General features: G+C 39.8%; 1 protein-coding gene across 3 annotated transcripts in view; it reads left to right on the top strand.

Moving 5' to 3' along the window:
* Positions 1 to 5,311: 5,311 nt before the first annotated feature.
* ZDHHC21 (zDHHC palmitoyltransferase 21) overlaps positions 5,312 to 26,259 on the top strand; it is a 69,372-nt gene continuing 48,424 nt past the window's right edge. The window contains exons 1-6 of one of the 3 annotated variants that reach the window (XM_032776120.2): positions 5,334 to 5,436; positions 8,195 to 8,252; positions 8,960 to 9,077; positions 12,359 to 12,457; positions 16,052 to 16,163; positions 18,595 to 18,733. In XM_032776120.2, coding sequence (XP_032632011.1) covers positions 8,214 to 8,252; positions 8,960 to 9,077; positions 12,359 to 12,457; positions 16,052 to 16,163; positions 18,595 to 18,733 — 507 coding nt within the window. In that variant the 5' untranslated portion in view covers positions 5,334 to 5,436; positions 8,195 to 8,213. Of the gene's footprint in view, positions 5,437 to 8,194; positions 8,253 to 8,877; positions 9,078 to 12,358; positions 12,458 to 16,051; positions 16,164 to 18,594; positions 18,734 to 26,259 lie in introns of all 3 variants that reach the window. The other 2 variants (XM_032776138.2, XM_032776147.2) reach the window with 2 other exon arrangements.

Raw genomic sequence — 26,259 nt, forward strand, 5'->3', positions numbered from 1 at the left:
GAGGAAGAGAGGCAGCTGCAGGATGGAAGGCAGCATAATGAAAGAGAAAGGATAGCAGACGGTCATAGTTGAACACAAGATAATTTTCTCCAGGGTGGTGGTTACTGTATGTGTTCTGGCTGGACCAAAATTGACTTCAGTTTAACAAAAGTCTCCAGCAGCATTCCTTGCAATAACAGCTCAGGGCACCATCTGTGCGAGGTGCTATACATACATATAGAGAAACCTGCTGCAAAGATCTTACAATCCAAGCTAATGACAAAATGTAACAGGTAAAGACAAACTGTGAACTAGCACACTGTTCAAACTCACCCCATTCTCCTAGGTGAAAGTGTTTGGGTTTAATAGGCTCATCTGTACTTAATTAGAGCCCAACTAGCAATACACCACTACCTTGCTATAACACCACACGATGTAACACGAATTTGGATATAATGCGGTAAAGCAGTGCTCCGGGGGGACTGTGCACTCCGGTGGATCAAAGCAAGTTCAATATAACACGGTTTCACCTATAAGGTAAGATTTTTTGGCTCCCAAGGACAGCGTTATATCGAGGTAGAGGTGTACCTCCCTGAATTGCCTTGAACCCTGCTGGAAATTAACCCCACAGACTCCAGGCTTTCCATTGGCCTGGCATAGCCCTCCCTCTCCAGACTCCACAGGGCAGCAGGCTTTCATATTTTCTCCAGGAGGCAGCCAAATTTCTGTACATTCCAATCCAGGGGTATTTCCTCTCGTCTTCTCCTTAACCCCTAGCTCCTGGGTCAGAGAGAAGGAGAATTCTATAGGCTCCTTTCTTTTCTTCACCTTCAACATCTCCATTGTTAAAATAAAATCATCATCCACATCTCAATGTGTGACATGATATCACATGCCATGGTGATCAACAGGTGACCAACATGGAGCCCATGAAAATGTCAAGCCCCTTTTCTAGCATCCCATTTCTAGCATCTGATGTCACAAATGGAAGCCTCCTTGGTGCATCAAGAATGTGAATCAAGAACATGGCACTTTGTGTCATGAGGAATTTTGCTACCAGTCTAATATTAGCAGCAAAGAGTTCTGTGGTACCTTATAGACTAACAGACGTATTGGAGCATGAGCTTTCGTGGGTGAATACCTACTTCGTCGAATATTAGAGTGTCTATTATATATGTTAACGAGATTTGCAAAGCAACCAGGAAAGGGGTTAGTGCAGGGGTCAGCAACCTTTCAGAAGTGATGTGCCAGCTCTTCATTTATTCACTCTAATTTAAGGTTTCTTGTGCCAGTAATACATTTTAACGTTTTTAGAAGGTCTCTTTCTATAAGTCTGTAATATATAATTAAACTATTGTTGTATGTAAAGTAAATAAAGTTTTTAAAGTGTTTAAGAAGCATCATTTAAAATTAAATTAAAATGCAGAGCCGCCCAGACTGGTGACCAGGACCCAGGCAGTGTGAGTGCCACTGAAAATCAGGTTGCATGCCGCCTTCGGCACACGTGCCATAGGTTGCCTACCCTTGGGTTAATACTATGGTTCTGCAAAAAGGAGAAATAACAGAATTTCACTCAGAATTTAGCAGGATTCAGGAACAGGAGGATGATGCTTATATGCAGCAGATTTCCCTATCCATGCGAAGAGCGTGATTTCTGTGCACAGAGTCCATTCTGCGCAGGGATCATTGGGGTATGACTGGGCCTAGATTTAATATTGGAATCTATCCTAATGAAGCAGAGTGCTTGTAGGCAGTAAGAATCATGGGAGTCATAATGCAAGCCTTTCTCTTGCATGTGACCTCCATAAGAGAGCATCAGCTGCCACTGCACATGGCATGATTTTAGCATGCTGATTTAATATTTACAGAGTGCCAATAAAATTTTTATGATGACAGATGGTGGATCCTGTGGTAATTTATAAATAACAACAGCAACACCACAACACAGACATTAGGGAACTCCAAGAAGGGTTCTGCACTACTGTGCAATATTCTGAAACCACAGAAATTAGCTGTTTCTGCTGTGCACTTTTTTCCATAATCATTGCAAAATACATCACTGATGAACTAATCCATGGTGGTCTGCTGCACGGTTCCAAACAGGCAGGGAAAGATATGTGCAACAAAGCCAATATTACTTTAAAGTACAGCTCTACTTTAGAGACTACGTAAAAAGGGGGTCCCATATCTATTTATTGTTTCTCAATGACATACACAGTATATCTGTTTGGTTTTCAAGTAAAAACATCAGGAGTGGGATAAAGGGGGTGTTTCTAACTCTGATCCCTGAACATTCAATTCGGAAGTGGAAAATTAGGCTGGGTTCTTTCTGGTTCATGCATCACCAGCCAAAGATTCTGCAGCTAGAACTTAGTTATAGTTCTGCTGATGAGCAAGCCAGAATAAACTACAGCTCACTCTCCCAGAGAGCTGTGTTTGTTCTGCAGGGCTACAACGGGCAAATCATAGTAAAAACTTATTTTAGTAAATAAAATTAGCAGAGCTGATGGAAGAGAAAGCAAAACTATTGAGTATGAAGGGGGCATTTTACATCATCATTTTAAGACTAGAACAATACTCCAATGTTTGCTCAGGAAAAGGGAAAATCTTTTTGCCATTATCTCGCATGCATTTTCACTAACTTCAGCCAGCCTTTTTTTCCCTGGCAGAGAGAATGTCTCCATTTGTCTTGCATTTTTATTCCTCAAATCCTCTTTCTCCTTTTCTGTCCTTGGATCGTTATGCAGCTGTCATGAACTCTCCGCCATGTCTGTTGTACATGGAAGTGACTTACATATTGGCCTTTTGCCATGGGGCTATTTTTCATAGCCAGCTTTGTAATCTCTTTCACACGTGTGCCCATCCTCTGTTCACCCCCATGTTGTACCCTAAATCAGCTCCTTTTCAGTATTGCCTGGTCTTACTGAAATGTATAGGCTGCTTGTTAATGTTTCCACTGTCATTGAAATAGGCTGCATTCAGTCACCATACAACCCCTAATCCCAGCTAAGACCATACATGCTTACATCAGAGCAACATTGACGTGGTACATTAGAAAATATCCTGAACAATATGACTGGCAATCTTGAGCAAATTAGAATGAGTGATCACCTTATCCTGCAATAAAGTCTTGATGAAAGCTTGAAATCCTTCTGAATTCGAATTCATCTTTACTTCTCAGATATTCTCTTTTTGGCACATACATGTCAACAACTATGATCAAGTTTAAAGAGGTATGTGTCCTCAATGTTTAGTGTTGTTAAAGAAGAGCTTCCTGTAAAAGAGATGGTCATTATATTATTCTTCAGGCTGCCCATTCATCCATTTTTATGTGGAATCTGTGCTTTAGGGCAAGAATAAGACCAATTTAGATTGGGAATCCTGCCACTCAAACAGATGGCGATGACTCTAGATAGCCAAAAGATCATGCATGTGCATCAACTATGGGTGTTCAAGGCATGATTCCCAGATGGGAATGCTGAAACTGCTGTCCATTATGAGCTGCCTGTGGCAATTAGCCATCATTAATCCATCCCTGGACAGAATTATCTTTTAAAAATAAAATTTTCCTCCCGCAGTCTCATAAGCGAATCCTTTGTTCAATTCATCGTACCCAATATGCTGGCCAGAGATATAGATTGAGGCACTGAGTTTATGCATGATGGTACCATCTCACTGTAAAATCACAGTGTGTGACTTTGTGGAGGCAAAGGGAGAGATACAGAATTAGCTTATATTTTTCATTTGGGAATGTATACACATTTCAAGGTACTACTGATGGTTAATGTGGGGGAGGATCAATTTAAGATTTAAACCAGTATTAGGGAAATAGCATTTCAGCAAGATCTGGACAAAAGAGGTCTCTTCAGGTTTTTCTACTTCCCTCTTTGCCCCATTTTTTGTGAGTAAAGCCCATTCTAAAGTGATCAGAAAAGTGACAATATAAAAATGTCTTACTCATATGTTGTGTGTGTGTTTAAGTCATATTTGCTTGTCTTACTAAGAAAAACATATTTCTGTGCCTGTTTGCACTCCAGAATCAAGATAACTGTTGAAGAGCAAGTAATGTTCTAGTCCTTCTTATGCATCATAAAGGAAATTGTCAACTATTGGAATCACAGAATCATTATTACTGCTGCTGATGTAAGATGCCAATACAACACACAGCACTTATCTTGCATGCTGCATTTGAACGAGTTAGATCCTGTTCCTCCACTGATTGCCCTGTGGACCCTTGTGCCAGCCCAGACCAGAGTCCTGCTGTCTTCAACTAGGGTCTGCGCTAAGAGTCAACTGTAAGCTCAGGGTCTTAAACTGTATGTTTTTGGGGAAAGAACCATGTCTCGCTACTTGTTTGCAACATGAATATATGCTTATTGTATTACATAAACAATAACAACAATAAGCTTATTTCCCACATTAAGAATGCTGGTAGTTGGAATATTAATCTTTAGACCTGTAACCTGAGCAAACTTAATATGGAAGCCAGACAGAAGATAAATATAGAATCATCAGTGTGAACTGATATATCTATGTTAATCCAAATGTTGGTTAAAACTTTTTTGTTCCACCTTAAGTAGCAGATCTTATTTATCAATCATATCTGTAAAGTGTCTGTCAGAGTCCCACAGGACAATTAAAAAAATTATTCCCTGTTGTCCATGAATAAACGTATTTCTCCACTCCTCCCACAAGAAGAATGCTATGAATACAAGCAGAGCTATTCAAGAGAGAAAGAGAACATTTCTGCGTGCATAGTTTTCATGTGGGAGTGCATGTACCGCAAGCCTGAAGTAGGGCTGTTCCTGCTCCTCATGATTTTAAAGGGTTCACATTCCAAAAGCCCCAGCTCCTGAAGTCAAGTGATTACATGAAAACCTCAGCTTTCATTTCAACTTGGTTAGTTTATAGTCCTCACAATTGCAGAGAAAAGATTGAAACTGCCACCTCAATGTACCCAAATGGCTCAAAACACTGAAAGCAAATAAAAAAGAAACCCAACTTTAACATTTGTCTTAATCTTGTTATTTTTTTTAAGCCAGTCTCATTATTTTGGGGAGGCCTGAGGCTAAAGGCCTTTGGAATGCTCGGCGTTGGCAACGCTGGGAGTGGAAAATCTGACTCCGATATTGTCCCAAATATCACGGCACTCCCGTGCCCTCTCCAGCCGCCACGCCCGGGTCTGTTTCAGCTGAGAACAGCAGCGGGCGGCCGAAGGGAGCGCGCGCGGCGCGGAGTGGAACGCACCCAGCAGCCAGCACGCTACACTCTCGCCCTCAATGTGGTTGGCCGCTGCGCTCAGCGTATCCCTACTCCGCCAACCACCATCCGTGCGCGCATGCGTAGAACCCTGCGGAAGCGGAAGGTGGTGGAAGCCGGCGGAGGTGGCCGGCAATTAGGCGAGCGCGAGAGCGGTCGGAGTGCTTCCCGGTGGGGCGGATCAGCCCCCTCGTACCGGTCAGTTCTGCCTCGGGCGAGGAGGGGGCGCTGTAGGGATCCCCGGGGGATTCTGCGCGGGTGGGGGTGTCAGGAGGAGTTCGGGGGCAGAGGCAAAGCGGCGCTGGTGGGCGGGGCGTGCGAGTGAGGGGCCGGCTGGGGGCGGGAAAGCGTGAGATTGGGCGGCCGGTAGGGGGGAAAGCGTGCGAGAGGGCGGCCCGCTGGGTGGGGGGGAAGCGTGCGAGTAGGGGGAAGTAAAATGGTTTTTTTCCCCAAAAAACAAGATTACCGTCAAATTACTAAACATTTAGAGTTTATTGGAATCATGGGCACTAAGAAACATGGCTGTCTGAAACGGAAACATTGCCAGACACTCTTGATTGCTTTATTTAAAATAAAATTGCAAATAATGCGTTTGATAGAAAAGCATCTTTTAAAAAGTGGAAGTCAGATCCTAGTGAGGTAAATAGAGAGGCGCATAAACACTTCCAAATTAAGTGTAAAAAATGTAATAATAAAAGAAAAGCCAAAAATGAGTTTGAAAAACAGCTAGCCAAAAACTCAAAAGGTACTGTAATAACAAAATGTTTTTTAAGTGCATGTTTAGCAGGCTTCCTGTTTCTCACTCACTCACTCATGACGGGCATGAGTGAGTGAGTTAGAAACAGGAATCCTGCTAAACAATCAGTGGGACCCCTGGACGATCGAGATACGAAAGGAGCGCTTAAAGACCATAAAGTCATTGCGGAGAAACTAACAGAATTCTTTGCTTCAGGGGTCACGGCTGAGGATCTTAGGGAGATTCCCAAAGCTGAGCTGTGCTTTGTAGGTGACAGATCTGAGGAATTGTCACAGATTGAAGTGTCATTAGAGGAGGTTTTGGAATTAATTAATAAACTTAACAGTAACAAGTCACGGGGACCAGATGGCATTCACCCAAGAGTTTTGAAAGAACTCAAATGTGAAGTTGCGGAACTGTTAACTATGGTTTGTAACCTGTCCTTTAAATCAGCTTCTGGAAGATATTTAATGTAACGCCAATATTTAAAAAGGACTCTAGAGGTGATCCTGGCAATTACAGACCAGTAAGTCTAATGTCAGCACTGGGCAAATTAGTTGAAACAATAGTAAAGAATAACATTGTCAGACACATAGAAGAACATAAATTATTGGGCAAAAGTCAATATGATTTCTGTAAAGGGAAATCACATCTTACTAATCTATTAGAGTTCTTTGAAGGGGTCAACAAACATGTGGACAAGGGGGATCCAGTGAACACGGTGTACTTAGATTTCTACAAAGCCTTTGACAAGGTCCCTAACATCCTCAACCGTGACCCCTGAAGCAAAGAATTCTGTTAGTTTCTCCGCAGTGACTGAAGATGGAAAAAATGCAAATCAATAGATATGGAGGGTAATCTGAAACACACTTGCTTGGAGTTGGAAAACCTAGGAAACAGTAAAGTTGAAGAACTAATGATAATGGACAGCAAATTGGTCATGAGTGTAGTGTAATGTGACAGCAATGAAGTCTGTTGCAATATTAAGCTGTTTATGCAATGGCCTCCTCTCAGTGAATATAGAGATCTGATGCAACCACATATAAAATTTTGTTTTCAGTACTGGATCGTATTCAAGGAAAAGAAAAAAGAATGAACATAAGTTTATGAAAGATTAACATTTTAAATATGTATAGCTTGTCTGAGAGACATAAAAGGTAAAAATGCTGAAATATCTTGCTGAACACTGAGGGGGGATAGAAATTGAGGAAATCTGTGAAAAACATCATGACAGTGAAATGAATTGGCTCTGGAGTGCTTGAAGCCCCATCACTTGGGACGTTAAAATTAGATTACAGAAAAACACTCAAAAACAAGTGTTAGATAAACATTCCTGCTGTAGTAATGAGATGGAAAAAGAGATCATCCAATCCACTTTGGATTTCTACAGTTCTGATATGTATAATATAACTGGCTTAGAAATGTCATTCAAACTCTTATCTCCCATCTCCCCATAAACTACAATATAACCTCATCTCTTCACCCTGCTATCTGCCAAAAAGAGAAGCTTGCATAGAAGGATGGCTTTCAGGGCATTATGTAAATCAGAACATTGGTTTTTTTCCCAACTGACATGGGGAGTGAGTTCTAGGATGAGGGACTCTCTCTCTTTTAGGTCTAGTCTACACTACGGTGTGGCGGGGGGGGGGGGAGGAGAGGATCGATCTTAGTTATGCAACTTCAGCTGCATACTTAGATATACATACCGCGGTGTCTTCACTGCAGTGTGTTGATGGGAGACCCTTGCACTTCTCATTGAGGTGGAGTCAGAGTCGACACTAGAGTGATTGGTGGTCGATTTATTCGTCTATACTAGACTCGATAAATTGACCCCTGCTAGATTGATTTCTGCCCATCAATCTGACTGGTAGTGTAGACAAGCCCTTCGATTTCTGGAGCTTTGCAGTAGAGGAAGGGAGGAAGTGAGAGGAAGGGAAGGAATTCTTGTCCTCCTCACAATAGCTCCTTCACCTCCAAAAAAAAAACAACAAAAAACAACAACCTGCAATCAGTGTTCTGGCACGTGGCCTGTGGGATGATTTCACAAGGGTTGTGATTGTGTTGTAAATCGTTAATATGATGGGAATTAGGGGTGAGCAAAGGGGCTAGGAGATGACATTGTGTCTGACCTATTTGCCATATAAATAACTTTTGGCATGCTGCTGTGACCCTTTTTAGCAGGAAAAATGTTTATGAAAGTGCAATTCCTTCTACTTTCAGCATTTAAAAAAGAGGCTACATGATCAGTGAGGAGCTTCAACAGCAGATTGCTACAGAAGTATGTGAGGATTTAATTTTCAAATAGATTGAATATAAATAATCTTTTAAAATTTGGGTGGCACAGTAGGATGGAATGAGACATAAGTAGGTAAAGAGAACCTTGTGTGCTGTTTTTGGTAGCTCCATGTGCGTCTAGTTGGCTTAGTTTTAAAAGAGAGAGAGAGAGAGAGAAAACCAAAATTCTTTTTTACGTTAACCAACCCCATGCTGTCTCTGCTGAGTTTTCCTAAACTCGTTGGTTGGCTGATTATCTTTGTAAATGCACCTATTTTCACTTGCATTTGAAGTCCTCTTCAGGTTTTATATCCTTTGTCTCTTCACTCATCTTCATGGTAAAAGTTAAGCAATAGACAATGAGATGTTTACAGTGAAAAAGAAACCATAAGTGTATATCCCATGGTAGTGCATGAACTCTGTGCATGAGTCTTCGAAACACTGAGAAACTTGCACCTGGTTTCCAAATCTGTGCACATGAACCAAATAACAGTTATGCTACTGGAAGTATAGGGAACAGTTTACCAGTGTTTATTAACTTTCTAATAACCAGCAATGAAGCTTTCATGTTACTACTTCAACTTACTGGGCCGGGGCTTGTGGTTTTTTTTTTTTGTTTTTTTTTTTAGGATCATTGTTTTTCCTGCGTGGCAAGCTGCCTTCAGATAATGTACAATGGGACTACAAATTCATTTTGTGGTTGACCCGCAGGGGTGGTGCTGCATGGGCATGATTATCTTCGTCTGGCTTTACAACACACTCTTTATTCCTCAAATTATCCTCTTTCCTCACTATGAAGAGGGACATACTTCAGCTGCAGCGATACTGTGTAAGTTGCATTGAGCCCAATCTCTCTCTCCTAGCTAGTGTGCATAAATAAATAAATAAATGGGTATCTGTGGGCAATAGCACCTACTCTGACCTATGTAGTATCAAGTTCCAGAATTCCAGGGAAGAAGATTGGTCTAAATCTGATTCTTAAAAATCCAACTTCCTCCTTATTTTTGAAATACAATAAATCTGACATAGTTTATTTTAGTTTATTACTTTAGATTAAAGTCCTGACTACAGACAGGAACATGCTAACTGTAATTGGACTTTGACACATACAATGTAGATATGTCCATATATCTGCATTTTTTTCTCAACACAGCATGTGTGAATCCTGTGGCCAGTCTGTACCTACTAATCTGCATGAATGTACATCAGTATCAGGAAAAGCTGAGCAGGTATACAACACACCTCTACCCTAATATAATGGGACCCGATATAACATGAATTTGGATATAACACGGTAAAGCAGTGCTCCGGGTTGGACGGGGCTGCGCAGTCCGGCAAATCAGAGCAAGTTCACTATAACGCGGTTTCACCTATAGCGCAGTAAGATTTTTTTGGCTCCCAAGGACAGCGTTATATCGAGATAGAGGTGTATATCCCATAGTTGCATCAACAGCTGATGCTGGGACAGGGGATTGTGGGTGTATTTGGGTATATTTTCACTGCAGTTAAGTTTTCTACACTTGAGCTACGCCTCTCAAGTTAGCCTTGCGCTGGTGAGAGCAGCTACACTTTGAAATAACATTCAAGCTGCTGCATACAGGTCTGTCGCATCTTACGCACATTTAACATGTGCGATTTCAGCTTTACGTGGTCGGCAAAACCAAAACAACCAAAAGAGAAAAATGACAATTTTAATACTGTACCTGTAGAGCGGGCGATTCCGCCTGCCATTCAACTCAATGTCATTTTGACTATATGCGGTTTTCGCTTAACGCGCTAACCGCAGAACGGAATCCTCGCATAAGATGAGACTCACCTGTACACAGTGGCACAGCACTCACTCATATGTGGCACTTAAGACTTCAGGGGCACATCTAGGGTTCCCAACCCTCCAGGACTGATCTGGAGTCTCCCAGAATTGGCACTGATCTCCCAGTGACTATTGAAAGCAGTCCAGGAGATTTTAATAGGATATTTTAAGAAAATGACATTGTCATGTTGCGGGGGGAGAGAGAGGGAGTCTCCTGGAATAGCTTCAGTCACAGTTGGCAACCCTAGGCACATCACATGGTTCTTTGCAGTACGGTAAGCTGAGCTATTTTATGAATTACTTCCCAGTGAATTGTAGCAGACTTTCTCTGTCCCATCTGGGGACGTGGTGGAATTGTGGGAAGATATTGGAGGACTAGCAGCAATCAGGTAGAGCTAGCCTGTGTCAACACTGCAGAGTGGTCATGCTAGCAATTAATGAGTTGTGCTAACTCAGGCTGGCTATCTGAGGAGAATGGCACTGGGACGAGGCACCAGGGATGGGGAAGAGATGGGACTTGGACACTGACACGTTGGAGGGGATGGGGCAGAAGAGGTCAAGCTTTGAGGGGAGAGGGGTATAGGAACAAGAGTCTATGTCCACCAATTAAAGCACACTCCCCTCTAGAGACTGGAATGAAACCCAAGATTCCTGAATATCACTGTTCCTCTGAAATCAACAAATATCTCTGGAAACCCACTGGCAAAGTGCTTCATCCCCGTCTAATGTGGGTGTCAATATGATGGCACAAGAGGAGATTTTTTTTCAATTAATTGTTTTAAAAACCTAGGAAATCACGAAATCACACACACACAGAGCTATTTTAAAAGCATTAAGGTTGCAAAGCGAAATACTCAAAAGCAATTCAGAATTCATGTTGTCTATGCAATCTTGATTCATTCCCGTGTGTATGAATTATAATACACCTGTACCCCGATATAACGTGACCCGTTATAACACGAATTCAGATATAACGTGGTAAAGCAGTGCTCTGGAGGGGGTGGGGCTGCACACTCCGGCGAATCAAAGCAAGTTCGATATAACACGATTTCACCTATTACGTGGTAAGATTTTTTGGCGCTCGAGGACAGCATTATATCGGGTTAGAGGTGTATAACTTTTTAAGTATATAATCGTTTCCACTCCTGCCTCATTCAGTGCCCATGATGGGTTGTGTAAGGAGGCTGTGGGCTGTAGGAACCCAGCTTCATTTGTTGCAGAAGTTGGAAGGTGTGTAGCGAACGAAGCAGGGGACTGCAGGAAGTGAAAAGATGGTCTCATGGATTAAGGCAGTAGAATGCTGCCCTGGATAACTGAATTGTATCCCTGTTTCTGTCACAGATTTCCTGTGTGATGCTAAGTGAGTCACTAAATGTGAGTTTTGTTTTTTTTTGGTGCCTGACTTGAGGCCTTGGCATCTGATTTGCAGAAGTGCTGAACACTCACAACTGCAACTGAAGTAAATAGAAGTTGTGCTTTGAACACACTGTGCTATATAATGCTAAGTACTGTACTCTGAAAAATCAGGTCCTAGGTATCTCAGTTTGGACACCCAAAATTAGTGAATATTTTTGACCTTATTTTATCTCTATCTCAGTCCCCCATCTGTAAACTGGGTATAATACCTCTTTATCTCACCGGTGTCGTGAAAATAAATTAATATTTGTGATGTACTTCTATGCCATAATGATGAGCACCATTAGAAAAACTGATGAGAAAGCTAATAATTCTGTCTTTGGAGCAGTGTTTGAATAGCGTGCAGTAAATGAGGCATGCGGCCACATATTGAACAAGGAGAAAACAAATTATTGCTGCTCATTCAGTTAGCACTGTTCATTTTGTGTGCTGAATGAGGCAGCAGTCCTGTGGAAAAAATTGTATGCAATCATGTAATTAAAGACTATCATAATGCATATGTACAAAAAACCCAATTAGATGTGCATAGGCAACCTTAAGTGTGGTATTTCCTAACTTTTGTATGTTTGACTTTGCAATCTTAATATGTTCTTTTAAGGTTGTTTTTTATATGTAATATATGTGTGAAATATTTGTATGCATAAATGGAATGCTGGTTTACATGTGTTAATTAAGCTATGTTGATTTAAATCAGATTTACTTTCAAATATTCCAATTACTGCAGCTTCTTTTTTTCTGCAGTTTTCTCTTGTCTTGCCTCATTTCTATACAGTAATCTTTTGCTGTGCTGGAACTGATTTAAATGTGACACATTAAGGCATGCAGTCTTTGGCCAAAGATACACTTGATGTAATATTCTGAATACTTACGTATTTATTTTTCAGGCTACTACTTAGTTTCATTGTTTTGTATGGTTTCGTTATTGAGAGCCTCCATAGCTGATCCAGGAAAACTACCTGAAAGGCCAAAGATACCACTCACAGGTACTATATTGCAAGGTGTTTCTAAATACTACAATGTTGGTTGCTTAGCATAATCTCTAATATTAGTTTTAATAGCTGTTAGAAGCTTATTACCCTTGTTTGCAACCACTCCCTTGAAAACCAAACAGGGTTTGGTAAATCTAGCGTTGGTGCTATTGTGATAGAGGTGAGCAAGGTCATATGTTGTGTTGCAAGGGCATGTGATCGAGATGGCCAGTGTGCTGGATATCATTGACTGCTCTGAATAGTTAAGGTTCCTTAACAGTATACAAGCACTTGTCTGTGCTACTCCATCAGTCTGCATAGCTCGTTTGCAGGAAGGGATACAACTTCCTGGTGATGTAATCCTTAGTGGATCACTACAGGAGATTTTTGGACATCAACATCAACTGGTTTGGAAAAATGCATGTGAGGATTTAAAAAATAACGTAACTCTTTTTTCCCCCAGAGGCCAAAGTGGAGCTCTTCTCTCTAGTAATATGACACTAATGGTGTTGTGGCATTAATGTTGGTGGAATATATGGCCCCAAAGAGCTAAGGTGTTAACTTGATCCTGAAACTGCCCAACGTTAATCAGTTTTAAACATGGTTTGGTATAGAGACCTTTGTCTGCTTAGTACTATGGCAAACTCACCATTAAAAATCCTTTCAAACATTTTATTAAAGAAAAAGGAGGACAAACAGTTAAAGCGTTTGAAATGTGAAGTATTAAGTAAGGCTGTCATTTTAACAACATTTCTTATTCCATTTTACTTTGGCTGTAGAGAGTTTTTAGAAAGAAAAATACCCCTTTTTGTAAAGTATCAGAGGGGTAGCCATTTTAGTCTGGATCTGTAAAAGAAGCAGAGAATCCTGTGGCACCTTATAGACTAACAGACGTTTTGGAGCATGAGCTTTCGTGGGTGAATGCATCTGACGAAGTGGGTATTCACCCACGAAAGCTCATGCTCCAAAACGTCTGTTAGTCTATAAGGTGCCACAGGATTCTCTGCTCCCTTTTTGTAAATTTCTTAAATGGTACCAAAGACATTAATAAGATGCTTTTGGGGAAAAGAAAAGAAGTTAGTTGAGATGGGCTAGAGCTGCTGTTGCTGAAGTCTGATCCCGTTTCCTAGAAAACAAAACAAGACAAACACTCACAAAAGGGGAGAGAGAAAAAGAGCAAAGATGGAGCTTCAGTCTCTGGTGTTGACTTTCACTTGCAACCTCACTGCTGAAGAAACACAGGCATGGCACATGGTTTTATCAGCAACTCTGAGATCTAGCAAACTTGTTCTATCATTGGTCTGTTTAGGGTATTGCTTTCAGCTCCCTCTTTCTGGTCACTGGCTTGTAAAATATACAGTCTTGGCTGGCTAAGCCAGACTCTTATTAGACAGAAATTAAAATAAGAAAAATAGGAAAGAGAAGAAACAAAATGGGGAAGGAAAAGGATGCATTGGGGGAGGCAGAGTGGCAAAGTCTCACATCCCAGGTGGTATTCCAGATTTACCTGGAGGTGGTGATGTCATCTGGCTCTCTCGCTAAGGGCCTGGTCAGGTTAGAACATATCTCAGGATTAGGTAGAAATTTCTGGGGTCCCACAAGATGATGGAGATGGCAGGCAATGATGGTGAAGCTTGCTCGTTCCCTTTCTCTGCCTCAGGTTGCTGTTGCTCATGCTCCTGGATCTGCTGTTCCTGACTGGTAGGGGCTGCCACTTCTCCAGGTTTGGGTTCTCCTGATTGTCAGAGGTCTTGTCATTGTCTTGTCTCCAAGAGCTCTGCTGCTGCCCAGTTCCATGGTTAGCTTGTTGGTGGGATCTTTGCTAAATATCACATCCAGTTCCTCATGGAATGGATAAGTAGTCTATCTGGCACTGGACTTTCAGGTTCCTGTCTTTGGTTTCCTGGTATGTTTGCTTTAAGTTGTAGCATTTCTGCTGGTATTGGGCTTCCAACCTCTAAATGCCATGCTTCCCAATTGAGTCTGTACCGCCATCACGACTCCTTTCCTTAGTGAGTGGAAGGCATAGTTGTTCTTAGCCCAGGCAGCATGCTGAGACATTGCAGTCATGTCCATCAACTGAGAGGCTGGTTCATTCTCCATGCCTCATTCATTTAGTGAGCTCTGTGGATACTGCTGACAACTGGGCAATTAGGGACAATTGTGATCATGTTTTTTGCATCTAGTCCCATTAGTGATAGGACTGAGACTAAAAAATCATATTTAAGATTCACTTCTAGTATTGTGCAGGATGATATGGTGAGATACATTTTTTGCTCAGTGTAACTTATATTGAAAACTAGCTTCTGGTGTTTCTGAGCCTCCTGTTAACAGTAGCTGTCTTATTAAAGAGTGACACCTTTGTGACACTGACTTTATGGGAACAGATAGTAAATCAGTTTCCATCTGGCATTATTACTAGTTTAGTGATCTTGGGTATTGGGCTTCTGTACTATCAGTGTGCAAATGTCATTTTTCTGCAAAATGGGAAAGATGGGAGCTGCCAGGAGGAGGCTCAAAAAGTATCAAATTGAATTTTAAAATTTGTTCCATGCATCATTTATTATAGTGAAAAGCATTTCCTCATGTAAACTTTCAGTATGCATTGCAATGAAAACTGGTGTAGCTTTCCTTTTATAAGTTTTGATTTTTATCAGATTAAAAATAAAAAAGATGATGGTACTTGTTACAAATAGGAATCATAGACCAATGATTTTGGACTTACTCCATAGCACCTTTACTGAACTCCTTTAAAAAAAAAAAAAAAAAAAAAATTAAGTAAAGGACATTTTAAATGATTGACAGCACTAAGGTCTGTGTGTTTTCATCCTGGAAACAATGTGATCTTTGAGCTCTCTTGAGGCCTAAATTTTCAGAAGTGTCCACTGGTTTTAGATACCCAACTTGAGGCAAATAATATCTGTATTTTCAGAAATGCCTAGCAATGTTAGCTCATGTTAACTTCAGCTGGAGTTGTGGGAGCTCAGTACCTCTGAAAATCAGTCCCTAGGTATCTCAAGTTTAGCTCCCAAACTTAGTGTACGCTGTCTCTCTCCTCCAGGTTCCTCATCTGTAAAATTCCTACTTGTTGGATGTTATGATGTTTGTTTAAAGCACTTTGAGATCCTGAGGCGGAAGACCTTTCAGAAATCTATTTTGTATTCTATTATTTTACTGGTCAATTCTTTTGGATTGAGCTGGGGATGGCAGTGGGGTTTGATACTCTGGCTGAGCTTTAGAGCTAACACTGTTGGTGATGTGTGCCAGAAAAAGTGGAACTGAGAATAGTTTTAAAAACACAAAAATTCTTTATTTCCCAGTTCCTGCCTTGTTCCTAGCCAAGAGTTTCATGTTGTATTGGCGACTCTTAAAAATAGTAGGGAGAGATGGGGATTAGGAGTAAAAATCAGCCCACAATGGTTAGAGGTATGCCGACCATCCTAGAGCAGTTGAGAGAGGAGTTGGGGAGAGGTTCTTGCATGCTGATTTCAGTAAGAAGAATATATTTTTTCCAGAAGCTCAGTCATGTGTAACTGGTGAGATCTGAAAACTAGTGGTACTTCAGCGGACATTCATTTTTATTTAACCTAGTTTCAATTTTCTCTCTAGAACAAGAATTTTGGGAACTATGTAATAAATGTAATATGATGAGACCAAAGCGATCCCATCACTGCAGTCGCTGTGGACACTGTGTTAGAAGGATGGATCATCACTGTCCATGGTAAGACTGGAGCCATTGATTCAATAAGTTCTTGCTGCGCAGAAACTTCCCTTATTTAATGTTTGTTTAAATTGCAGTTTTTTGATTGTTCAGGGTACTTTTTACTACAGTACAATTTTTATTGACGTATTCTCTTTCTGACAGTCATATTTCATCATTAAAGGTGTCTAGTGCAGGAGGGTAGGTAGGATTTTCATTGAGATGTGCCTGTGTCTATGCAATCAAACACTGATCATGAGAATTGTTTGCTATATAACATGTAATCGTTATTATTTTGTCATGCTGCTATTTGCCAATGTGAGATGCTCCTGGAGCTTTCACAAATTTTGGTGAAAGAAATGTTTAATATTGGGAAATGCAACTTTAAAAAAACAAAATTGCTAGAGCTGAGCAGCTTCTTGATATAAAAATCAGATATTCACAGTTTAGTTTTGTGAGATGGTGAGATAATTTGCTTTCAACTGAACTGAAATATAAATGCTTGTTTTGCATTTTCTCATGTTTGTGCTACAAATTAAAAGTTTAAAGTGTCAGGGGATGACTTTAAAAATAAATAAATAACCAAAACAGTTTGAATATTTTGTGGTGGTAGTTAAGTTGTTAGCTCTCTATGGGCTTGCTCCAATTCTCATTAGAGTCAATGTATGGATTAGGCTGTGTCTTCACTAGAAACACTGCAGCACATCAGTGTGGACACTCCTTATCATATATTAACTATAATGAGTCTCCCGTCACTATAGTTAATCCACCTCTCCGAGAGGCAGTATTCTTCTGTCAACTTGACGCTGTCTGCGCTGGGCATTAGGTGAGCTTGACTACATTGCTTAATGTGTGGATTTTTCACACCCCTTTGCAACACTGCTGGGTCAACCTAACTTTTTGGTGTAGACCTGGCCTTAGAAGCTTGTCTACACTAGAAAGTTTCTCTCTCTAACTGTATTGGTATAGTTAAAGCAGCAACCCCTCCTCCAACCCTCTGTTGTTGTTGCAGTTATACCAGTAGAAAAGTACTTCTACCCAGGGATGTAGCCATGGCCTATCCACTTACCATCTAGGCCCACCCAAATGGCACCTGGAACCCACTGGCGGGCAGAGCGGGGCAAGCCCTCGTGCCTTGACCCCATTTCCCTGGCAGGAGCACACAGGGACTGCAGGCAGAAGGGGTGGGGAGGACCCTCACTGGTCCTTGCCCAGGCCCCACAAAACATAATCCCCGTACAGGGAGGTGGCTCCCCGTCATTGCTTGCCCACCCAAAAGCAGGGCCCAGCCAATTTTCCTAGCCTAGCTACACCACTGCTTCTACCGCTATAACTTCTATCTGGTTTGGGAAGTAAAATAAGCTATATCGGTATACGGCACCTTTTATACCAGTATAACTGTATCTATACTAGGCTGTATACCCGTATAAATAAAAAGAAAATCACACTCATAACTGATGTATTTATACAAGTAAAACTTTTGTAGTGTAGACTAGGCCTAGATTGCTGAAAGGGTTAATTAGGAAAGTTGAAATATCTGAACTGTCAAGATTATTTGAAACCGTTTTGTTAAGGAAGTTAGGAGATATTCTTGTTTTGTTGGGTGTCACACCTTCTCCTTCCTCCAACCTTTCTCTTCCATATTTGATATTTTTTTTTTTTGCCTGTCAGTGGACTACTCCCTGATCCAGCATTTATCAATATGTATAGTATTTACAGTCCCAATTTTCCACTTTCTGGATTGAATTTATTTAAATTTATATAGAACAAAAAATTTTGTATCACTTTAGATAGTAATCTGTGTTAGTAAGTGGTAGAAAAATATGAATTGCTGTGACACTTTTGCAGGCTGTTTTACAATTTTGAAATGTTTTAAAATCACATAGGATTACCTTTGGTGTTAAGGCAAAAAAAGTTTTTTTCATTCTGAGTCTCCTCAGAAGCATATACCATTCTGCATGATCAGTATATGTAGTAACCTGAAATATGAACATAATCAACTAATACAATTCTGTACTTTGAGAAACAACCAAGACTTGTTTTTTGTTGGGTTTTTTTTTTTTAATATTGTTTTAATGATCTCAGATCAGGATCAGGGCCCCCTTGTGCTAGTTGCTGTACAAACAGAAAGATAAACATGTTTCCTGTCCTGAAGAGCTTACCATTAAATTTGTATTTTAACAAAGAGAAATTCCAGTCTTGCGCCCAATGCACCAAATGAAAATGCAGGCAAGTTTTAAACGACAAGCAGGGTTGCCATTGCTTTAATAGAGAAGCCACATCATTTTGTAGAATGGATGCTGTGGGTATTCACTTGTAGTTGCATATGGCCTATACATTACTGTATCTAGCAGTGCATTTATAAATAAGTTAAGTTGTTTTGTCTTTGGTACTCATCATTCGTAACTATAACATTTAAAAAGCCTTATATATTTGCTTTGTTTTGCTACAGGATTAACAATTGTGTTGGTGAAGACAATCATTGGCTGTTTCTGCAGCTATGTTTCTACACTCAGCTTCTTAGTTCCTATACACTGATACTTGATTTCTGCCACTACTATTATTTTCTACCTCTGAAAAAAGTTAACTGGGTAAGAATCTTATCCTTACTTAAAATAGGGTTAATATTTGCTATTGCAATTGTAATGCAATTTATTCTGAAATCTAAAAGCCCCAAAATTTCTACTGTTTTATATACACATGATGATAAATACTAGAGTAGAGAGAATCAAGGCTGATATTTACAAATGGGCAAATACTCTCCTGATAAGTAAAGGAATAACCATTGTGAAGAGAAGCAGATTGTCTCCTAGATGCAAACAAGATATTAGTTGTTATGGAAGCCTTTTAAAACAGGGACAAGAACAATTAGACTTCTTTAAAAGTGATCTGCAAATATTACATTTTTTTTTTCCTAAGTAACTTCTGAGTTTGTTGAAGTGCCTCTCCTACATTTGCTGTGTGGGAGAGTCCATGCATAAGATAATTTACTTAATATGTACCTTTTCCATCCAAAGTACCTGTCATGAAAACTTAAAATTTTATCTTATTTTATATCCTAAATGGTAAAACATAAGAATATTAAACTTTCTGAAAGAGGCACAGTACCAGAAAAGAATGGGACTTACCTTATAAGCATCTTGTATACTTCCATGTTGATCTTATGGTGATGTGATGTCCTTAGTGAAGTACGCGCAGAGGTGAAGCATCAGATAGCAGCTGGCAAATTTGGGGAGCTGTACTCTTTGGACATACAAGAAGGGGTAAAATGTGCTGTGTGTAAGTTATTAACATGTTGAAATGCCCCTCTTACTGCTGGGGACATTCAGTACTTTTAACTGAAATGTGTTGGTTTTTTGCAGATCACTTTGAAAATATTTTGCCTTATTTATAATATAATTATGGATGTTCTCTCAAAATAGATTTTCAGTATTAAACTAAATTAGTCAAATTGGATTTTCTGTCACAGACATGAATACTCTTGTTTTAGTTCAAATGCTTTAAAATTCTTAAGGTTTCAGTGCTTTATATGGAGTTAGTTACTTGTCTCGTCTACTCACATAGCCTTGCTTCTGGATAGTAGGTGCTTTTCTAAATGAATAAAACACATTCCCTAAAATATAGAATGCTTAGAGAATGCTTCATTTTCTGTAAAATGGGTTTAATGTTTAGCTGTCTGACACAGGTCTTGTGTTGACCTCAGCTGGAGTTAATTGCTGTAGTTCCACTTAAGTCGAAAGAGCTCTGACAACTTACACCAGCTGTGGATCTGCCCCTATATTTAAGAATGTTGTTAATAAATTATTGACATAACACTTATTTTATATTACAAAAACAAATTTAGTCATAATCAGTACACCAGTCTGCTATACCACTTAAATGCATACTACTTAAGTGTATGACTCTTTGAATGGTGCAGACAGTTTACTCTTGACATGTATTTGACAATGTATTTTAATTGTTTTGAGTATATCCTCCGTATATATAGGAGCCCTTTAAATGCTATCAACAAAATATTTTAATTTAATTTCCGTTAAGTAATTGCATTCTGCTTAGTTGATGTATTCAGATCTTGAATTTGCTTTTTAAAGGAAAACTTTTTGTTTTTTGGGGTGAGGCAGGGTAATGGGAAATTACGTAAATTTTGCCATGTTCAGGCCTCCCAACAATGACAGTATAAATTTTAAGAATTATCTGTCTTAAAATGAGCAGATCTCTCTTTATATTAGTTTTCTAAGAATTATATTATCAAATGCATGTGTTCTTCAGTATATTAAATGTATTAATAAATTCCTATCTGTTTTTTCTGCACATGAATGGAAAGGTGTTTATCCTTAATATTCATGCATCTATATACAGTCAATGTGGCAGACTAGAAGGCAGATGTATATAGACAGACTATACAATAATCATAGTCTAGTTTCATGTGATTGCCTAAATAACACATCCAGATCCCACGTTTAGGGTCTTAAATCATCACAGAGTCTCAAAAAAGCATGTTTTTACTCACCTGTGTACCAAATAAAGTGCCCTGATGTGGAATCAGGATATTTGTCAGACATGTTCTTTTTAAAAATTGAGTCCCTGGTACCCTATGTTGTGTCATATGGTACAAAGAAGTAAACAAATTGACATTTTCTATACATTTGTTTAATAGAGACTGCAGGTGTCGCCTGTTACTAATTGTTTCAGATTTGCTTTCAGAAGGCTAGCATTGAGCTGATAGTCTTTAGCTATTTTGTTTTTCATCTGCAGGATTGGTGGCTGAAATTAAAGAAAGGAAAAATAAATATAATTTGTTTGGGAATCCAGCCAATATTTCAGCTTGGAAGGTTACATCAGCGTCTCATTTGGTTGATTTCTGATTGTTAGGACCCTACCAAATTCATGGTCCATTTTGGTCAATTTCATGGTGAATAGATTTTAAAATTTGTAAATTTCATGATTTCAGATATTAAAATCTAAAATTTCAATGTTGTAACTGTAGTGGTCCTGAGGCAGTAGCGCAGAAGAAAAGGTGGCATGATATGGTATTGTGACCCTTACTTCTGCGCTGCTGCAGGTGGGGCGCTGTCTTCAGAGCTGGGCGCCTAGCCTGCAGCCACCATTCTCTGGCTACCCAGCAATGAAGGCAGCACTGAAGTAACAGTGACAATACTGAGACACGCCCCCCCAATAACTTTTAGACCTCTCCCCAACCTTATTTTTGGTAGGGAGCCCCATTTTGAGAAACGTTGGTCTCCCCATGAAATCTGTATGGAATAGCCTTGTTAAAAATACACAAAAGACCAGATTTCACAGTCCATGACGCATTTTTCATGGCTGTGAATTTGGTAGGGCCCTACTGATAGTGCTGCTGAGGATTTCAGGTCACGTAAGAGTGTGCCATATAATCATACATCCATTTCTTTGGGCACCAGAAGAACAGGAACATCAAGAGGACTTGATCACAATTGGTTAGGAATTTAAGCAAACCACTTGTAAAATTCTTTTAATCCTCCCACACAAATTAACCTTGAAACGCCACAGCAATCCAGAGACGTGAGTGCATTCTACCTTTCTCATGAGTGCCATTCTTTGTGGAAATTCTGGCTTTAATCAGGAGGTTTCATTTCCTTAATCTGTAAGGGCATATATTTACCATGAAATCCAAACACTGGATACATTTTAAAAAATTGGCCATCTGGAATTTAGAATTTTCTCCTGGCTCATTAAGAATACTAGTGAGATTTTTGGCTGCATGCTTTCACTTTGTTTTATTTTTATTCTTTGGTATACATGGTACAAAAACATAAGATTGAGATGAAAATAAAGCTGTTTTAATAGTATGGAAGAACACAATACTATGTAGTATTTTGTTAGAATAATATGAAAATATGCTCAGTATGTACCTCAGCACTTTGTCTGTATATATTATACCAGCCTCACTATTATTTTAAATTTTGTATCCAATGCATAACTTTCGTTTTTATTTTTATGATTTTAGAAACCAAACCAAAAACAGATTTCATGTCAGTTTATTAAGCTGGGCAGTAGTTGGAAAAGTTCAAGAAGTCACCTACTTGAATAGCAATATGAAATTGCAGCATGACACCACCAAAGTCACCTCCTTTAAGTACACAGTCAGTTTATTATATAGTGTGTTGGCTCTTTGTAGCCTGAGTGGTGTCTGAATGATAGATTGCAATTACTGCTTTTGTTTGTCCAGTAGGAGGAGTACTATTACTGCTGAAACTGAGGAAGAACTGAATGTAGGAAAGAAATGAAAACAGTGTTGACTTGTATGCAAGACCTTGCAGGAAGCATCATGTAATTCAAATAAGACGGTGATCAGATTGCTTAGCTAGCTCTGATTTGCAAAAGATACAAGGCTCTGATCTTCCTAGTTTTCTATTTTCTTTAAATTATCCAATTTAATAAATCCATGATCTCTTGGAAAGATTTCGACCCCCAAAGTAGCAAGAAGAGAGGAACGAAAACCATCCTTCTTATTAAATGCTTTCCAGGCCTCTCCTGCTGTTAATTCTCCTTGTCTCTCCTCCACTCCACCTCCTGCAGTGTTTAGTGGTTCTAGAGCAGAGTATAGTAGTGGTGTAGTAGAATTTCCAAGGTATAGCCTCCAAAGGGGAAAAATGGAAGACATTGTTTATATAAAATATACAAATTTTTTTTTAGAAGTAAAAGACAAGATTCATGAGTCACATTTATGAGAGGGAGCATAGTTTTGTGGTTAGAAAGTAGTAGTGGGCATTTGGAGACCTGGATTCTATTCCCAGGTCTACTACTGACTTCCTGTGTGATCTTAAGCAACTTTGTGGAAAATTATTATGTGGCAAGCTGCAGTGTAAATCTACAGTATGCTATGATGCCACACACTAAGAGACCATGTGGATCCTGCTACCATGCACTGAAAGTTCCCTGGTGCACTTTTATCTTCTCCACTTTGAAATTAGAGTAGGGTGTGTGCACTATGGAATTTTGTGTGCATGGTAAGCAGGGTCTATATGGCCAGTTAGTGTGTGATACATTAGTGAGCTGTAGTTTACACCCCCAGCTTGCTGTGCACTAACTCTCCATCAGACAAACCCTCAGTGTGACTTAGTGAATAGAGCGGTGGACTGGGACTCAGGAGACTTGGGTTCTACTCCTGACTGCCACTGGCCTGCTGGGTGACTTGGGCAAGTCACTGCACCTTTTTGTGCTTCAGTTTCTCCATCTGTAAAATGTGGATAATGATATTGACATCTTTTGTAAAGGGCCTTGGGATTCTGCCAACATAAGAGCAAGGTATTTATTATCTGACCTACTTAGGCCTCAGTTGTCCCCATCCATAAAAAGGGCATGACATTACTTCACAGGGGATTTGAAAAGGAAAGGATTGTGAGGCAGTTCATTAATGTTTGTAAGAGCAAAGTATAAAAATACATTAAAACTGAAGCCAGTAGTTTAAATCATGCTTTAAGCTTTCAAACAGATGGGATATCAAATAACTGTTTCAATAAAAATCCCTTAAATAGGATAACGAATGTATCTACTTCCGTTGATTGTTTATTCTAAGATTCTGCCACACTGTTTTGGAAAATGAGATGTGAAATTCTGCCCTGAGTGTTCTAGGAAAGTGGTTCTTTTAGGGTCATAATAAGAATTTATAGGATGTAAGAGTTCTGAACCCACCCCCCAGTATAATTGTAAGCACTGTATAGGAATCCTGAATAATCTAGGAAAGAAGATAAAATGTGCTATAACAGAAAATAGTGTTTTGGGGGAAAGGATACATTGAAAGGCTGCTGTCTGGTTAAAAGTAAAACAGGTGTATTTACCAGTATATCATTTGTTTTCATTTTTATGCTAAGTGACAAATTATATTACTCTTTGGTAAACTTTTCTTTAATTAGAGATATCTGGTTTCTTTATCTGACTGTCTGTGGTTTTGTTCTCTATTCTATCCTATCTTCTTCTATCCAGGTTATTATATTGAGCTCATCACCATGATATCTGAGAGACTTCCAGAATTGAAAATAAACAAGCAGACTAGCAGTGTCATGTGAGGTTTCCTCTTCATCCCTCCCCCAGAGAGAAAAGTCATGTGTATGTGTTTTACTTTCTTTTGTTGGCATATTAATTTTTATATATATATTATGTATTAACAGGAAAGTGAGCTCAAAGAAGTGAGATTCCAGTTTGATTTGTAAATTTGTCAAGCTTGTTCTCATTCTAAGTACCTGTGTGAGTAAATCTCAGAGCCTGGGGCCAGCTCTTCTGAAAGCTCTGTCTCCCACACATGATACGGAAAGTACGAGAGGAGTAGTTGAGGGTAGTCATGATCCCTAAAGGACAAAGTTGTCTTTTTAGGAATCCTCAACCCAGATCATGTAAAGCCTTAAAGATAAGGACCTAAACTTGTGAAGGGCAGTGGCCAAATAAGTGTGCAGACAAGACAAGAATTAAAAATCTTTTGTCTAAGTGGCTGCAACTTTATTGAACCTTTAATTTTGAAAAGATATCTGCTACAGGCTTCTTCTCTTGGCAACAGCAGCTTTGAACTGTCACCAGCTTTCCCTCCATTGCTCAAAGCCATGAGCATCATAGCCTTGCCTACATCTATCAAACTTGTATTTTTTTAAGACCCAATCTATGGCTATGCAGTCAACACACTGCACGTAGTAACCACCAGGCCTTGTGTCGGTGCACAGGCCTTATTACAAATCCAAGGCTAATGCAGAGTTTGCACAAAAAAAGCATTATCCCTTTATCTCTGTAGGGTTAGGAACACTATCTACCTGATCCAATCCCCACTCATTTTTATCTTTATAAAGGGAAATCTGATCCATGCTGATAGGGCCAACTTACAAGTGTACTGTGCAACTGCAAGGATTTGCCAATAGCAGGTTCTCATACAATTGCTTTCAGGTTGTGAGGTACCGCATCTCCAGGAGCTGTGACTGTAGCACCCTGCCTTATCACAGATAACAATACAGATGGAGTAATCGGAAATAGATACCCCCCGGAAACAATAATTCTCATAGAAATAGAGGGTAGGGTTGTATGAAAGGCAGAATAAAAGAAGGCCTTCTTCTCACCCATGCTGACCTTTCATGCGTGACCTTGGGCTGCTTGCCATTTAATTCCAGTGCCGAAACTGCCCTAACCCTGTAAGTTTGTCTGGACATTAAGAGGCCATCCTGTTTGTAATCTTAGTGTGGTGGTCTGTAGGAAGCTAATAAAGTAAACAGCCTTGATAACCAGTGTAGAATTTAACCTGGAGAGGGAAGTAAACAAAGTGAGAGAGGATACGCTTGTGGACCGAAGAATTGACCCAAGGAGGAAAAGCGGAGTAGAAACTAGACTAACAGGTGATGCTGGTGGTAGAAGGTCTGTGAGTCTGATGCACAGCGGTAAAGAATGTCATATACGCCAACGCCAAAATTAAAGTCCGTACACAAGCGAGGACCTGTAACAAGATGGAGAACTGAGCTAACTGGTGCAGGAGTGAACCGGAATATATGGAAAACAGACACTCTAGGGAATGTACTCATGAACTGATTTACAGTATTTGAAGGCGATGTGCTGTTTTAAAAAGACAGGAAGAAAGCAAAGTGTGAGTAACATTGACATCAATGAATGAGGGTAACTGTAATGAAATAAAAGAAGTGATGGAATGGATAAGAAGAGTCTGTCCCGGGCAAAAAATTCAACCTGGTAAAAAAGCACTAGAGTCTCTAGATATGCTGGTTGCTATAACCTGCCGGATGATTGGATATGGATAACTCTTAATGTCTTAATGAATAAACACTAAGGAAATGTGTTGATCATGGAACTTCAACTTCCCCAATTAGACTGGAGGACGAGTGCTTGCAAGAATAAAGGTCAGATTGCCCGATGTAAAGCGGAAAGTGAATTCCCTGCATCAAGTATTTAATACCTACGAAGGGATGCCATAGATTTTGGGTGATCATGGGACCTCGAGAAAGAAGGTGGAGGACAAACCTGGTTGAGTGACATGACTATCAGTTCAATAGAATGGATAAGGAGAAACCGAAACTGACTGGGATAGGGTTTCGAACTCTCAAAGCTAAATTGTAAGAGTAAAGAAAATAGTTAGGAAGGAGGGATCGAG

Source organism: Chelonoidis abingdonii, chromosome 6, assembly GCF_003597395.2.
Source record: "Chelonoidis abingdonii isolate Lonesome George chromosome 6, CheloAbing_2.0, whole genome shotgun sequence".
In the NCBI taxonomy this organism is placed as follows: domain Eukaryota; kingdom Metazoa; phylum Chordata; order Testudines; family Testudinidae; genus Chelonoidis; species Chelonoidis abingdonii.